The sequence below is a fragment of the Euphorbia lathyris genome, chromosome 2 (assembly GCF_963576675.1).
Source record: "Euphorbia lathyris chromosome 2, ddEupLath1.1, whole genome shotgun sequence".
NCBI lineage: Eukaryota > Viridiplantae > Streptophyta > Magnoliopsida > Malpighiales > Euphorbiaceae > Euphorbia > Euphorbia lathyris.
The window spans coordinates 117774414-117792697 of record NC_088911.1 but is presented as its reverse complement, the minus strand read 5'-3'; the positions used below and the strand labels follow the sequence as shown (position 1 = coordinate 117792697).

Genomic DNA, 18284 nt, shown 5'->3' with positions numbered 1-18284 from the left:
TGATTTTTAATTTAATTAACTACTAAGGGGGCGTTTGGTTCGGGGTTTTTAGGAATGGGAATGGGAATGGAATGGTTTCATTCCCTTTGTTATTGTTTGTTTCGGAAAAAAAACTCATTCCCTTTACCCATTTTAGAGAATGGGTTTACCCCACTTTAGTCTAGCCAATTCCCTTTGGCCCAGCAGGGAATTGGATTCCCTTTCCCAGCTCAAACACGCATCTTCGAACAGAAAATATCGAAACTGTTCTCGACCGCCTCTTCTCCCTTCTCCAGCCGCTGCCTCTTCTCCAGCCGCCACCTCTTCTCCCTTCTCCGGTCGCATCCACGCCGGCACGGTAAGTTAGCCTCTTTCGTGTATTACACCACTCTGTCGTTGTTTGCTCGATTCCTCCAAAAATAAAAGAGAAATTCGATGGTAGAACAAAAAAGAACTGCTAAGAACCTGAATTTTTGTTTTCTGATAGCAGTAATCAATATATAAACTCCGATTTTTGTTTTCTGATTTTTTTAAAATATATAACAAAAAGAAATTGTAGATTTTGAATTTGTAAGCTATTATAATTGGATGTGTATATGTTAAGCACATGCTAAGAACCTAAAAGACCCCACACTTTGTATATGTGCTTTGGGTTTTTCACTGATTTTTCTTCTGGAATTTGCATTGAAGAGGTAAATTGGTGTTGGTATTGCTTATTGCTTTTTGTTTGGGCTTACATCTTTTGTCTTAAGGTTTAAGGTGGTACTAGTTATATTTTTTTTTATAAGCGATTAATTATTTGAATTGACATTTATTAATTTGTTAGGGTCATCCTATTTGTAAGCATTTATATGGAAAAGCTTTTCCTCACTTGAACATTTTGATGGAGATTTATGGCAAAGATTATGCCACTGGCAAATCAGCTGAGGGTTTTGTTGATGCGGTTGGCAATATGGAAAAAATTGTTATACCCAATCAAGTTGTGCTTGATTCAAGTGATGAGGAAGATATTAATGCTAGTGAAATGGCGGAATCTGCCCCTCCGTCAAAGAAAATGAAAAGAGAGAACACTTCAAAGCATAAGGGAGGTAAGAAGAAAGTTAGTGCTGGTAATTCTGAATTAGCAAGCTTACAAAGTTTTATGAAAAATATGAATGCACATCTTTCAACCATGGCTAATGTAATGACCCGTACTCATGAACGTGAGCAATATGCTCATGAACGTGAGCAATATGTAATTCAGAAAGGGGAAAAGGTGTTGGATGAGCTGCTTGTTTTGGAAGGTATAACTAAAAAACAAGCTTTGAAAGTAGCTCAAATTCTAACTGAAGATCCGAACAAGCTCCTGCTTTTTTCTAATTGTCCCGATGCTTTGAAAGTCATGCTTGTCAAAGATTTTCTTGGTGAAAAGGACAATGAAGATGCTTAAACTCTTTCCGGTGATGGAGTATTATGCTTAGAAGACTTTTGTTTTTTTTTATATTTTGTATGAACTTTGTTAAGTTTAAAATTCAACTTTTATGAACTTTATGTTATTATCAATAAGGGTAGCAAGTGAGTGACGTTTTGGATTGTTTTGGATTATATATGAAGTTATTTTACGTTTTATGGAAACTATAGTAAAAGAGTTGGATTTTTTTTATTATTAAATATGAAGTTAAAAACAATAGTTTTTATTCAAAAAAAAAAAAACAATAGTTTTGATTCCCTATTTGAACCAAACATCCACAAAGGGAATGAGGTGGAATTGCATTCACTTTCCTAAACATAACCAAACACATAGGGGAATCAATGTCTATTCCTTTCCTTTCCTTTGGTTTCCCTTTCTTCATTCCTTTTCCCTTACCTCATGTGAACCAAACGCCCCCTAATTTAAATGGTAGAGAAATAACCATTATCAAACGTATTTAAATTAAATAAATACTTAATATTTTGATTTAAGTGATTAAATAATTAAATGAGTTATTAAGAAATAGAAAAGAGAATAATAGAAATAATTATAATTAAATGAGTTATTAAACAAGGTCTAAATTAGAAATAGAAAAGAGAATTCAGCTTTGGGCATGTCTTCAGGGAACAGAATAGAGTTGCTGATCGCCTTGAGGCTGAGGGCCATGTGAGATTACTTGGTGTCTCTACCTTCCAAAATCCTTCGGATTTCCTTTTCTCTCTATTTTCTGATGACCAGGTTGGGGTTAGCTTTCCCAGGCTAATCCTGGGATAGTTGTTTGGTTTTTGTTTTTTTTTTCTTTCCCTTGCCTACAAAAAAAAAAGAAATAGAAAAGAGAATTATAGGAACTTGGTTGGAAATGCTCTTAGAAATCCTTTAAGTATATATAATTTATGAATGCATATTTGACAGTTTTAAATTTTACAAATACGCCTTCCTTTTTAGGATAATGTACCAAAATAAGCCTAAGATTTTTGGAAAAATATCAATTTAGATTCCATGTATAAAATAACACAAATATAAGCTTAACGTTTAAAAAACGGTATCAATTTAGGCTTTGATAACGAAACGTGACACGTCATTCATATTATTCCATTAAGATCTTTCAATTGTATATGAAGAGAGAAATCAGAACTTAACAGATTAATATGAATGACACGCCACATTTTGCTATCGAGCCTAAATTGGTACTCTTTTTTATACATTAAACCTACATTAGTGTTATTTTATACGTGGAGTTTAAATTAATACTTTTTCAAAAACATTAAGTACCTTAACCCTTTCTTTTTCTTATTATTTACCGTTTTCTCTACGTTGTTTATTTTCATATTCTAAAAAAAGTATTAATATTCAGTATCCGTTTATGTTTCTGTTAATGGGGTTATGTGAAACACAAAGTGAACAGGTGTTCTGTAAGCCCATCAAAAGCTAACAGAGCAAGACCAGCCAGCAAATAAACCAAAACTTGTTGGTTGGGCTAAGGGGCGGAGCTAGGGGGTAGGGGAGGGTCTCCCGACCCTCCGACCCTCCGGAACACCCTTGACGAACAATAGTTCAGTCCCGAGCAGCCCCTCCAAAATAGTTAAAATTAATACTTATAATATTATATGACATAAAATTAAGTTTGCATTTGGCTGTAGTGATAATTAAAAGAATGTCTACATCCAATTGGTCATATGTTCGAATCTCCCTCTCTTCACTTTTTTTATCTCATTTTAATTTTTTCCCTTAAACCTCATTCTCCTTTAAAAATATTAAGTATCATTTTTAACCATTATTAACCCCATTCTCCTTTATTATTTTTACTTGTATTTTTTTAGTTAGAAAATTCATAACCGAGAAGACAATTTGATGAATAATTTCTCCAATTGACTAAACTTGTCGACGTTACGGATAAAATTGCTATTGGCTGCCAACGTTAAGGGTAAAATTGCACCATTTTAGACGTTAGGGGTAAAATTGTTTTTAGATGTAAATATTAGAGTATTTTTGCACCTTATCCTTACTCTATATTGAATCTCAGTTGTTTTGTACCTTAATGTTTCCAACTATGATCAAATTTACCCTTATATTATCAAAATTTGAAAATTTTAATTTGACTACTATGAATCAAAATCGTTATTAAGAAAAAAAATGTTCATACAATAGAGCCCTTCCAAACTTTAAGCTCTGGCTCCGCCGCTGGTTGGGCTGCCTTGTTCTTACTCAACTGTTTATAATCAATTCTAGTTTCTTCATGATTCTTCGCTAGCCCACTCCTCAAAAACCTCAACTTTTTGAAAAAATAAAATAAAAAGTTTATATAGAAATTCAATTTTAAAAAATTATTTACTATTATGTCCACTAATTTTATTTTTTTTAATATTTAGGATGTAAAAAACTTAGAAAATCAATCTTGAAACTAATTAAAAAGAAATTATAATATAACAAAAAATTAATTACTAATAATTAAGATTTAATTATTTAATAAATAAAAATTAAATTTGAGAATTTAGCGACTAAATCTTAATCATTATAATACAACTTTGAAATTGCAAATTAAGAATATACAGATATTTTTAATTAAATATATCAGTTGCACAAATAATTTTGATAGAAATGAAATTGCAAAAAGGTTTACTATATAGTGTAGGTAGATGAATGATGAATGTATTGATTAAGCCATCAAACTTCACTTAAAAACGGGAAAAGACATAATAGTGCTACATATGGATAGAATGTGATTTCATCATTTAGCAGCTAACCTTTTTTGTTAAAAAAAAGTGAATTATCCGCCAACTCTTATTATTATTATTCTAGGAAAAAAAAAACTTTAACACCAAGAAACCTTTGAATTCTTAATTATAGACCCACCTTTTCAAAAGCATTATCAAAACCAATATTTTTTGCCCTACACGGCATAAAAGTATGTACATAGAGAACACAACAATTTAACGAGATTCAGTTAATATTATCTATCCACAAACACTATCAAATAAATATTTCACTAATGAGTAACTATTACAACATATAATGAAAGATGAAATAAATAAATCTTAGAATTAGAAGAGTCAAATTTTAAAAGAGAGCCGGAGTCAGGTCCTCTTCTTCCTTTTGACTTCTAACATGAGATTTACCAAAATACTAAAAAGAGTCATTTTCCTATAATCTCCACCTTGGGGATTTTTCAAGAATTTCCTATTAAAACTATCTCTCTATTCTTTCTCATACTCAGTAGTGTCTCCAAAGTGCAACTTCAAATAGAGAGGACATTAATTAAGTCCAAACAATATTGAAGCTTGATTGATGTTACCATCTTTGTTTCCATATCTGCGAGATTGTCAGCTATCGGAATCTTCTGAAGATGTATTTGATCTGCTTCAAGAATTTCCCTTATAAAATGATAACAGACGTCGATATGCTTCGTCCTTGCATGATATGATGGTCCTTTGCTAAATAAATAACACTCTTACTATCAAAATGCACTTTGACATGCTTCTGACCAATTCCCAAATCTTTCAGCAATCCCCGAAGCCATATTGCCTCCTTAACAGTCTCTGTAGACAAAGCAACTGTTGACTGTAAGGTAGACCTCCAACTAACTTGTAATTTTGCCATAGTAAACAAATAACCAGTAGTTGAGCGTCAGTTATATAAATCACTAGCATAAACAGAATCATAGTATCCAACTATGTATTTATTAACTTTTTCATCCTTCTGAAACATCAAACCAACATCCACATTATGCTGGATATGTCGTAGAATCCATTTAACAGCTTGCCAATGTCCTTTATCAGAATTATTCATATACGTACTCACAACTTCAACCGCTTTTGAAATGTTAGGCCTTGTACACACCATCATATACATCAAGCAGTGTTGTAAAAATCGGTCAAGTCGGCGACTAATCGGCCGATATATCGGTGATTTTTACAACACTGACCGATTTTATATAACTGGTCGGCATAAGTCGGGAGCCCGATTTTCTTCCGCCTAGGCGGTTCAAATCGGGTTAAGTCGGACAAGTCGGGTTAGGCGGGAAAAATCGGTCTAGGCGGAAAAAATCGGCTGAAACATGTTAAAATCGGCTAAAATGGGTGAAAATCGGTCCAATTTATAAATTACAATTAGTAAAAAATAATACAAGTAATTAGTATTAACTAATAACCATTTTATTATTTATTTAAAAGAAATATTTATATTTTTCTATTATACAATATTTATTATTATTATTATTTTTTTTAGATAGTATAATTTATATTTTAAATATGTTTATATAATATTTATTTAATATAAATTTAAAAATAGAAAAATACAAATCCGATTAATCACCGATTAATCTTCGATTAATCTCCGATTAATCTTTAGAGGTCTTGTCCGCCCGACTAGCGCCTAGCGACTTTTACAACACTGACATCAAGCTACCAACAACATTTGCATATGGAACATTTGACATATATTCTCATTCTTCATCACTTTCTGGAGATAGAACTGCACTGAGCTTGAAATGAGGAGCGGGTGGATACTAACTGATTTTGTCTTCTCATCCATATGCCAAAATGTCTTAGTACTTTTCTGAGATATTTTTTCTAAGTCAAATAATTTCTTCCCCATTTTATATATCTCTTCTTATCTCCATACTGAAAATCTTCTTAGCCTTACCTGAATCTTTTATTCGAACTCATGATTCAGTTGAGCCTTCAATTTCTCAACTGAATTGGGAGTTTCCTATAAGTCTGTGTATATCCTCTTGCTACAAGGTATGACTTGTATCTCTCAAATGTCCCATTGTTGTTTGTATTTGATGCTAAAACCTCACTTAGAGGTGATTAATTTCTTGTTTTTAGGAAGTGGTGCTAAGGTCCATGTTTCATTGGATTTTAAAGCGTATAGTTCTTTTTGCATGGAAAGTTGACATTTAGGATCTTTACTTTTTTCAGAATAGTTTTTGGATTCAGGAATCTTGATGATGTTGGCATATATAGTTGATTTTTAGTTTTAAACCGGATAGTCCAAATAGTTCTAGTGAAATCATTCACTATAGTTAACATATATATCACCAGTCAAAGAATCGTCCTTATAAGGACCCCAACAATCAACATACAATATTTCAAAAGCTCTTGTAGTATTAATTATGAAAACATTAATGTTGTTTTGACTAATAACAAACATCACAATTTTCAATTACATCCAAACTATTGAAAATAGGAATAGATTTTTGTTTTTGAGCAGAAATATACTTCAATCTAGATTGACAAAGAAAATAGCTATGATCCTTATTTAACTAAACACTAGTCTATAAGGCTAAATCCTTGGAATTACATAAAGAATTAGATGTAATAATCTGATAGACATTGTGATGTAATACCTCTTTGGCCAGCCACCTATCAATGAGAATTAATCTACTATCTATCAATTATGGAAAACATAACTTATATAGTCTTAGAAGAAGATAATTGAAAATGAGAAGCTAAAACCGGCAGCAGCAGCTGTAACAAACTCTTAACCTTGATAGAATTAAGTGAACTGTATTACCACCCCTAAACTACTTAGCCCCCTTATGATATTTTTGCCCTTCTCACAATTTCAACTCAAAATACAAAACCTCTCACCAAATCCTCTCAATCTTTTTTTGGATTTTAAAAAACCTGCGTAGGGCGGAACGCATGAACTATGCGTTCTGTCCTACGGCAGAAATGGGATCGCCACCCATTCCCACCTTAGGTGGGAATGGGTGGCGCACCCCTCCATCCCTTAGGTGGAACGAGATCGCCACCTGTTCCACCTAAGGGACGACTAGGGTGGCGCACTCGTTCTGCCCTATGGCGGAACGTTTGCGGCACAACAGTCGGCCCTACGGTCGACGATGCGCCGCCGCCCGTTTTGGCCTGGGTCGGGTGGTGCGTGTCACCCGCCCAGGCCAAAAAAGGGCTATTTTTAAATTTTTTTTAATATTGATACGGGGACGCTAGTGGGCAGATCCAAAATAGTAAAAAAAATCGAAAACGTAAATTGAATATTAGAAATAAAAAATATAGTTAATTGGTTTGTTTGTTAATTTACAGGCTGACATTGCTGACGGTGGTTCTGGACACCGGCATACATCCAGACGTGCTATTACTGCATCTGCTCGGAGGATTCGGACCGAGCAGAGATTGATGGGGGACACCTAGAAGGTACACGATGCACACGAGGCGCATGTTGGACATCAGAAGAAGGCTGATGATGTAGAGATGGACGCAGATGACTCTATGCCTCCTTCGAGTGTTGATACTGTCCCAGTACCCCCTGGCGTAGCGATGAGGGGTCGAGACAGACATTTTACTACAGCAGTAGGATTGTCTTCTGGTAAGAAATTTAAACTTACATTATAAATTTATTCTTGTGATTGAGCTGTACATGCCGGGCAGATGCCTTCGCTAGCTCGGTTACATGTAGACCATTCCTAGACTCATCTTGAGGCCTTCCAAGACCGTACGTCCCTGATCTCGAGACAGTATCGGGTAGAGGTGCCACCTGTGATGGCGTAGGATTGTTGGGATGCGTTTCCCGAGGCCCATGTGCTGATATTATCTCGGTTCACTCCAGCATAGATTTCGCCGGCCTGTGAGGATCAGTACATGAATTGGTACACCCATCATTCACATCCTCGTTTGCTGCTGGAGATTACTAGGGGTGTGCATCGGTACAAAACTGAACCGAAAAAACCGAATACCGAAATGATCAAAATAATTCAAATCGACACCAAACCGAATAATATGTAAAACCAAATTAAAACTGAATCGAAATATGCGGTTCGGTTCGGTTTAAACCGAACAAACCGAATTAAGTTAAAAATAACAAATAACAAATAAAAATCACTATATTTTCTCACTAAATTTACCTCATCAACAACAAAAATTGAAATATTTCCAAAATATATCTATATTGAGTTATTATCTCAACAATAATAAAAAAAATAAACTTGTATAATCAAATATATGTGTGTATATTGTCTACCAAAAAAATATATGTGTGTATATATATAAAAATATAAAATATGTGTAATTCGGTGCGGTTCGGTTTTTTTATATTTTTTTATCAAACCGAACCGAATACCGAAATACACTTAAAATTAAAACCGATGCCGAACCGAATTGTTAAAAAACTGAACCAAAAAACCAAATTCACTCGGTTTGGTTCGGTATGCGGTTTAAACCGAACCGATGCACATCCCTAGAGATTACTGGACCCGCACCGACTGTTCATACTCGATCGAACAGTAAGATTGTAAGTGATTTTGGTTTTAATCTACTAATTTATAAATATGAAATGATTTTTGCTGAAATATGAAATGATATTTATTAAGTCTTTGTTTTTTCTTCTGTCAGTGGGTTAGCCGTTTGGCTAACAGGGGCGAAGGTGTGTTGGATGTGTTGAAAGGGCATGATGAGGAGGATGCTGCTGAGTGGAGACAGTCGTTGGAGCAAATTATGGGTGCTTGGCATTTGGCCAAGTGATTTGTGACTATATTTTAGTTTTTTTATTATATTTGTACGGATTATATTTTACACTTTTGACTTCATATCAGGACTTATTTTTGAAACTCAAACTGAACTATTCCAGAACATTACAGAACTCAAACAATATCAACATGTAACATAACTGAATATAACTGTAACATAACTGAATCATTCCAGAACATTACAGTACTCAAACAGTATTAACTTGTAACATAACTGAATGTAACTATAACATAATTGTAACTGAATCATTTTAGAACATTATCAAGCTCAAACAGTATCAACCTGTAACATAACTGAACATAATTGTAACATAACTGAATCATTTCATAACATTACAGAACTCAAACAGTATCAACCTGTAACATAACTGAATATAACTGTAACATAAGTGTAACTGAATCATTCTATAATATTATCAAACTCAAACAGTATCAACCTGTAACATAATTGAATCATTATAGAACTCAAATAGTATCAACCTGTAACATAACTGAATATAACTGCAACATAACTGTAACAGAATCATTCCAGAACATTACAGAACTCAAATAGTATCAACCTGTAACATTACTGAATATAACTATAACATAACTGAATCATTCCAGAACATTATAGAACTCAAACAGTATCAACCTGTAACATAACTGAATATAATTGTAATATAACTGTAACGGAATCATTCCAGAACATTATCAAACTCAAACAGTATCAACCCATAACATAACTGAACATAACTGTAACATAACCTGTAACATAACTGAAAAATTATTAGCTAAATTTAAACGGATATAGTGTCGGTAGTTAGTCCCTAAATGAGCTATACATATCTCCTGTTCTGGTCTTGTAGCAGTGGAGGTGGCATACAATGGTAAGACAGTACCATAAAACATCAATGTTTGCCCACCCACGAAACCGAAAAACATGACGACAACATTATACAATGTAGCAATCGGATACAAGTCGTCCCAAATGAGCATCCAATAGTCTTGGGTACAACCTGCCCCATCCCAACTAACCCTCCTAATTGCTGAATCAACAGAATCAACAAATACATTTTCATATAGGTAACAGCTAGCAATTAATTCATTTCTAATGCTATGCCTAACTGCATGCCACGATTCTTCGCTACCAAAAATATAGGATGCAACGACATGGAACCCACAATTGCCATCACCAATGACGTCGAGATATAATTCGGCGTATGGCTTAATTATGCCGACTATTTTATCAGAATGTACAAAATCACAAACGTCAAATGTATTTCCATCTGCAGTGAGTGAAATAAGATATTGTAAAGCTAGCATGACTTATTTTGGTTGTAAATGAACTAGATATTGAAAAACATTTACAGAACTAGGTTTATCAAATAAACATTACCTGTTGAGGCAACATTATGGACCGATGATGAAGAGCTTCTTCTACCACTTCTACCATGACTTCGAGACGAACTAGAAGAACGAGCACATCCATGACTAGTGTCATTGTACTCCCACGCACTCGACATATGTTTTGTTGATTTACTCCCCTTAGGTCGTCCTCGCACGTGAATTTTTACATCTAGTTCTGTATAGTGCGGTTGATCATGGATCAATAATGAAATATTTCGCATAAAGGCTAGGTCGCTTTTAGAGACCTGGTCAACTAAGGATTGAAAGTATCTCTGATCCTTCGTCTGATCATTACACCATGCATTTTCATCAGTGCCACCATAATTAATTAAAAGTGTTTTCCAGAACACATGAACATCCTTAATACTGATCGGATTATTAGTCTCATAAGCTTGTTTGAGCTTGCATGCACATGGGATCTGATGGGAGGTTCTCAATACACAACCGCAATGCACGTTCACTTCATAAAACAAACCTCTCATGCGCTCTATCTCATCATTGAGCAACTGCATATAGTGATGGGAGACATTAAAGACCAGGTAGTTAAGTGGGAATCCGAAGTACATGACTCCTTTACGAAGTCTGGATTGCTCAAGCATGTACCTGATAAGAAGATAAACATACTATCAGTTATAAAATATATTCATAAATGCAAATTGTTGAAACACCTTTCCACATGATTTTGATTTGACAAAATTATTTAAGTTAATCCATGATTAAAAGGCAATTAAATTTAAGTGCTTTTATTTAATTGTACTAATATGTTTGTTCAATGGTGAGTATAAGTATAAGTATAAATGAAAACAGAATCAAAAAGTAAGACATGACGAAGTCAGCATAAGAACTCAGCATAAGCTGAGTGGAGTGCAACTCAGCAGAACAGAAGAAAAGCAAGCTTCAGAACAAATATTTAAAGATGAAGCTGACCAAAGAAGCTGAGTGAAACGCAAGTCCTTCTCTAAACTAAAGCTTGCAGACGAAGATGACCACGAAAACTGAGTAAGAGTAACTTAGAAACGAAGAACAAAAGCAACGTCAATAAAGTCAAGCTGAGTGTTCGTCACGACAGCATGAATGATCCGTTTGCTAGAAGACAAGATCCGACAACTGTCTGCACCAATAATAGAAACCTTGGAATTACGCACAGAGTCAATTTCGAGATGCATGGGTCAACTGTCCGTGAGCTAAAAGATGAACTGGCACTAGAAGACACACCTGCGGGAAGAAGACAAACCTGACGCCTGCGGAATTCAGACGACAGGATTGGCCTGCAAATCAGAAGCTGACCAGAACAATGTCGCAAGAAAGAGCCGTTTGAATCCAACGGATAATTCCGGATTCAAATGATTGTGTCTTCAGATTTCAACTATAAAAGGACAAGTTCATGCTTGGATCCATAGCCGATTTTGCCAAGAAAAATACAAGAGAAAAAGGGAAAAGATACAAAGCACATTCAACAAGAAAAAGATCTTACACCAAACTTCCATTTCTGTGTAAAATCTAGATTGATTTTGTAATCATCTAAAGTGTTCTTCATCTAAAAAGAACAAGTTTGTATCAATTTTAAAATTGAGAGAGTGGTGCTGAGTACTCTGTTTTAAGTACTCAGTGGTAGAGAAATCTAGGTGTTTGGTTGTAGCACTTAGTAGGAGTTGAGTAGACGAATAGAGGAAGGTACTCTTGCATATTCAACTGCCTTGTAAACGGTTTGTGCTCTACCTTTAAAGAGCTCAGTATTGGATTGAAAAAGCCCGGAGGGACTCTGGGGACTGGACGTAGGCGGAGAGACCAAACCAGGATAAGTCGTGCTGAGTAATTTCTAACTCTCTCTCAATATATCTATATATGTGTTGTCTGATTAAATTGCTCAGGATATAAATTGTAAAAGCTGACACTGAGTAATCTTGGTGCTGAGTTGGAAGCTGACCTTAAGTGTTAATTCCCAACTCACAAGTAAAACAGTTCTAGTCAGCATCTGACTAAAGCTGTCTTACATTTATCGGCCGTGCTGACCTAAACTAAGTTAAGTAACTTAAAGAATTAATTAAGTCAGCATTATTTAGCGAAAAAGTTACATTTGTTCCTAACCCCCCCCCCCCCCCCCTTGGAACTAATCACATGGGACCAACAAGTGGTATCAGAGCAAATAGCTCACTACTCAAAGATATAACTATCTTGAGCTGATCCCGATAAATGGCTGAGAACATCACTTGTTTCCTTCCAGAAAATCAAACAACACAGATACTCCCTGAGGGATTATCAATTAGTCGGCCTCCCTTGTTTTTCGGATCAAATTATACATTTTGGAAAAACAGGATGAAGAACATTATTCAAGCTACAAACATGAGTGTGTGGCTTGCAATAGTTCAAGGCCCATATGTGCCTTATAAAACTGTTGACAATGAAAAGGTTATCAAGAGTGAAACTGATTGGTCAGAAGATGACCTTAAAAAATTACAAAACAATGCTTCGGCTATCAATATGCTTCATTGTGCGCTAGATGCTGCAGAATACAATAAGATTTTAGGTTGCGAGTCAGCACAGAAAATGTGGAAGAAGCTCGAAGTGACCTATGAAGGCACAAGCAAGGTCAAGGAGTCCAAAGTGAACCAACATATGAGATTATATGAACTGTTCGAGATGAATGAAAACGAAGACATCTCGGAGATGAACTCAAGGTTCACCAATATTATAAATGAGCTTAAGAGACTTGGAAAGAACTTCACAGAAGAGGAGCAGGTGAAGAAAATCCTAAGAAGTCTCCCTAAGAGCTGGCAAGCTAAGAAGACAGCTGTGGAGGAAGCTCAAGACTTGACCACGTACAAATACGACGAGCTGATCGGATCTCTGCTGACTCATGAGATCTCTATGAAAAATTTTGAAGCTAAAGAAAAGTCAGAGGACAAGAAGCAGAAATCACTTGTCATGAAAGCTGACTCATCAGATGATGAGGAGATGGCCATGTTCACAAGAAAGATGAAGAAGTTGTTCAGAAAGAATGATAAGAACAGTAGAAGGCCATACAAAAGAGGCGATAGGTACAAAGCTGAGTCCAGTGACAAATACAAAAAGGACAGCTCCAAGCCTGTCACGTGCTTTGAATGCCATCAAACTGGGCACATTAAGTCAAGCTGTCCTAACTTAAAGAGAGAAAAAAGGGGAAGCAAAAAGGCAATGGTGGCCACATGGAGTGACAGTGATGAGTCAACCTCATCAGAAGATGATGCAAATGAGACAGCAAATATATGCTTCATGGCCGACGACGCTGCTGACCAAAGTCAATCTGAGAAAGCCGACCTCTCTGACGGTTCTGAACAGGAGGAACACTCCAATGAGGTAACATCTCTACTGTTGCTTAGAAACGAAATGGTAAACGCTCTGAGTGATCTATATACACTGACTAAAAAGTGTAACAAGAAAATAAAGACACTCAGCAGGCGGTGTGACGAGATTGAAGAGGTCAAACTCAGTGACCTTCGATATCTTCTCCAAGACAACTCAACTTTGCATAACAACATGGAAATCATGCACAAGTTTGTCTCGGAAGTCCAATCAGATTCAAAGAAACTGAGAAAGGATGTCACAACCCTACAGAACAAAATAAAAGGTTCAACTAAAAATAAATCCCACGCTGAGTACTCAGGTACTGGTCAGCGTAGACAGTTCACTCAGTGTGACTTTTGTGGGAAAAGAGGACAGACAATAGATGTGTGTTGGTATAATAAGCGGACTGTCCAATGTGACTTCTGCGGAAAGAAAGGTCATACCACTAAGGTATGTTGGCATGCTCAGCACAATGGTGCTGACCAAAGACAAAGTCACCCTAAAAGGGTAACTTATTGTGACTTCTGTGGTAAACAAGGCCACACCATAAATATATGCCGTCACAAATTAAAACATGAAATTGCAAATGTCTATGCTAACCAACGACGACCCAAAAAGAATTGGGTACCTAAAGATGAATGATTCAAAATGCAGGTGAGCCTGAGGTGCGTGGAGAAGTCAAAGCTTTGGTACATTGACAGCGTATGCTCGAGGCATATGACTGGTGATGAAACTCAGTTCATCACACTTGAGCTTAAACGAGGTGGTAACGTAAGCATTGGAGACAATAAAAAGGGTAAGTTAGTAGGATCAGGTACTATCGGAGGAAACCCCACTATTGAGTCAGTCTCCTTAGTCAAAGGTCTCAAGTATAACCTTTTGAGCGTAGCTCAGATGTGTGACAGCGGAAGAAAGGTTGTATTTGATGCCACTCAGTGTCGGATACTCGAGGGAAAAACAAACGAATTAATTTTAACTGCCCCTCGTGTTGACAATGTGTACTTGTTGAGTTTAGAAAAACATTTTTCTAAAAATATATGCTTAGTGTCAAAAGAGGATAACTCCTGGCTATGGCATAGGAGACTTGGTCATGTAAGCATGGATCTCCTTTCCAAATTAGCAAGAAAGCAATTAGTTGAGGGATTGCCCAAACTTAAATTTGAAAAGGATCAACTATGTAATGCTTGTCAGCAAGGTAAACAAACGAAAAAGTCTTTTCAAAGTAAAAACATTGTCTCAACCAAGCGGCCATTGGAATTACTACATTTGGACCTTTTCGGACCTGTCCAGCCACTCAGCTTGGGAGGTAAGAAATTTTCCTTAGTCCTTGTAGACGATTTCTCTCGGTATACTTGGATCATCTTGCTGAGTAGCAAGGATGAAACGTTTGAGATGTTCACAACATTGATTAAAAAGCTTGAAAATGACAAAGACCTAAGAGTAGCTCATATAAGGAGTGACAATGGCGGAGAATTCAAAAACCAACAGTTTGATGAATTATGTGAAGTCAGTGGCATTGACCATAATTTTTCTGCACCTAGAACGCCTCAAAAAAATGGGGTTGTTGAAAGAAAGAACAGAACAATAGTTGAAATTGCTAGGACAATGCTGAGTGAAAATAGGCTTCCAAAGTATTTTTGGGGTGAAGTTGTCCACACATCATGCTATATACTTAATAGGGCCTTAGTTAGACCTATTCTTAAGAAAACCCCCTATGAACTTTGGAAAGGACGAAAGCCCAACATTGGCTACTTTCGTGCCTTTGGGTGTAAATGTTTTATACTTAATACAAAAGAAAACCTTGCTAAATTCGATGCTAAAGCTGACGAAGCGATCTTTCTCGGGTACTCAACTAACAGTAAAGCATATAGGGTGTATAATAAGCGAACTCAGGTTGTAGAAGAGTCTGTACATATTGAGTTCGATGAAACTGACCCTGCAGGAAAGATAACTCAGTCTGCCGAAGATGACCCAAGCTCAGCTTCCGCTGACCAAAATGGAGCTGCTGAGTCGTCACCACAAGGGCTGACCAAAGGTAAACACGAACCCGAAATTACCTTTGCTGACCAATCTACTCCTACAGATATTGTAGAAACACCTATTCCAGACAACTCAACATTGCCCAAAGAAATCAAAATTCCAAGAGGACATTCGGAGAAGTCCATTCTTGATGCTGCTGAAAACAAGCTGATGACGAGAGATCAGCTTAGAAAATATCTCAGCAATGTTGCATTCGTCTCAGTACATGAACCGAAGAACTTCTCAGAAGCTGAGCACGATGAACATTGGATCAATGCTATGCAAGAGGATCTTGATCAGTTCAAAAGAAACGAGGTATGAGATTTAGTACCAAAACCTAGGAATCAAAAGACCATAGGAACTAAGTGGGTCTTTAGAAATAAACTAGATGAGCAAGGCAATGTAGTCAGGAACAAAGCCCGACTTGTAGCCCAAGGGTGAAACCTTTGCACCCGTAGCTAGGTTAGAGGCTATACGTATATTATGTGCATATGCTAGTTTCATGAATTTCAAGCTATATCAAATGGATGTTAAAAGTGCTTTTCTTAATGGATTTATAAACAAAGAGGTATATGTTAGTCAGCCTCCTGGGTTTGAAGATTCAAAACTTCCAAACCACGTTTATAAACTCAAGAAGGCCTTGTACGGCCTGAAACAAGCACCTCGTGCTTGGTATGAGAGGTTTACCAATTTCCTGCTGACCAGGAACTATGTCAGAGGTAAAGCTGACACAACCTTGTTCATTAAGAAGAAGGGTAAAAATACCCTGCTGGCACAAATTTACGTAGATGATATAATTTTTGGTGCTACTGACAAATCTATGTGCAAAGAATTTAGTAAACAGATGCAAACTGAGTTCGAGATGTCTATGATGGGCGAACTCAACTTCTTCCTTGGACTTCAAATCAAGCAAGGGAAGAATGGCATCTTCATTAGTCAGTCTAAGTACGCCAAAGAAATGTTAAAGAAATTCGATATGGAAGAATGCAAGCCCATATCTACCCCAATGGGTACTGACACTGTCCTTTGTGCTGACGAGAAAGGTAAGTCAGTAGATAGTAAATTATATCGATGTATGATTGGCTCTCTACTTTATCTTACTGCTAGTAGACCTGACATTCAGTACTCAGTATGTTATTGCGCAAGATATCAAGCTGGCCCCAGGGAATCTCACCTTATAGCTGTAAAAAGAATTTTCAGATATTTGCAGAGCTCAGTTAATGCAGGTTTATGGTATCCAAATACAAATGACTTTACACTCATTGGATACACTGATGCTGACTATGGACGAGATAAGCTAGAGCGTAAGAATACTTCAGGAGGGTGTCACTTCCTTGGAAGTTGTCTAGTATCTTGGTTCAGCAAGAAGCAATCATCAGTGGCCTTGTCAACAACTGAAGCTGAGTACATTGCTGCTGGAAGCTGTGTGGCTCAAGTCCTATGGATAAAGCAACAGCTTGAGGATTATGGTGTAAAAACAGAAACAATAGAAGTTAAATGTGACAACAAGAGTGCCATTGACTTATCCAAAAATTCAATCCAACACAGCAGGATGAAGCATGTCAGCATAAGGCATCACTTCATAAGGGATCATGTACTCAAGGGTGAGATCAAGCTGACCTACGTTCCTACAGATGAACAGTTTGCGGATATCTTCACAAAGCCTCTGGCTCGTGAGCAATTTAACATACTAAGGGAAGCTATCGGTATGTCTAATCCTCTTCACTAAAATTATATGTTTAAATTGAATGTTGAGTGATTACCATGCTGAGTGATCTGTGCTATATGAGTAACTATTACATGCTGGGCTAAATATGAACTATATCACCCTATGCTGAGTAGACATACATACTGAGTGATTAACATAAGCTAAGTTACTAAGCACGCGAACATTCCTTCTACGTAAAACTAACTTCCTAGTATCTCAACCGATTAGGCTTCTCGAAACTGAGTAAAACTCTTATGCATAATAAATGCTAGCACGCGCATTAATAGCCACCTAGAATGACGTAAGCGCAATTATTAGAAAACACATGCGCCGATTGTGTCATAAATATCAGAATTACTGTCGATTGATCATCTCGAGGTAAAACGGCTATTTCAATCCTCTCGATCAACTTGGCATCCTTATAAATAGCGGATGATTTCCCACTAACTGCTCTTTACATTCAAATTTCTGGCATTCAATCTATCTCTCTCTCAAATCCCAAAACCTCTCTAAAATTCTTGAGAAAATCATGTCTGATTCTCAAAACATCTCCGACGGCGATTACGACCAAAATCACTCCGATGAAAACCCCTCGTCTCCTGCTCAGCAGGAACATGTAGAGACCTCCAGTGAGTCTCAAGGTCACGGTCAGCATGACCAATCTAAGGTCATCACTCCGAGTAAGAAACCCCAAGCTGACCAAGCAACACCATCAAAGAAACAGAAGAAAAAGGAAAAGGGCAAGAAACCACTAGAAAGAACCTATTCTCCGGTTTTCAACAGTGTGAGGGGATGCAAGATCGACCATTCCCGCTGGTTTTCTAAGGGATTTGTAGATGCTGAAAAACCGTTCTGCGACTGGATTTCGAAAAATGGCTGGACCGAGCTATTTTCCCTTCGCGAAGCCACCTATCCAGAACTAGTAAGGGAAT

At 36.6% G+C, this 18284-nt stretch overlaps 1 protein-coding gene across 1 annotated transcript; it reads left to right on the top strand.

Moving 5' to 3' along the window:
* Positions 1 to 214: 214 nt before the first annotated feature.
* On the top strand, positions 215 to 1559 carry LOC136216555 (uncharacterized). Its single transcript, XM_066003091.1, has 2 exons — positions 215 to 337; positions 806 to 1559. Exon 2 carries the CDS (start codon positions 863 to 865, stop codon positions 1406 to 1408), a length of 546 nt encoding a protein of 181 aa, XP_065859163.1. The 5' UTR covers positions 215 to 337; positions 806 to 862; the 3' UTR covers positions 1409 to 1559.
* Positions 1560 to 18284: the final 16725 nt, after the last annotated feature.

Coding starts and splice junctions, on each gene's coding strand:
- LOC136216555 (XM_066003091.1), top strand. CDS start 863: ATGGAGATTTATGGCAAAGATTATGCCACTGGCAAATCAGCTGAGGGT.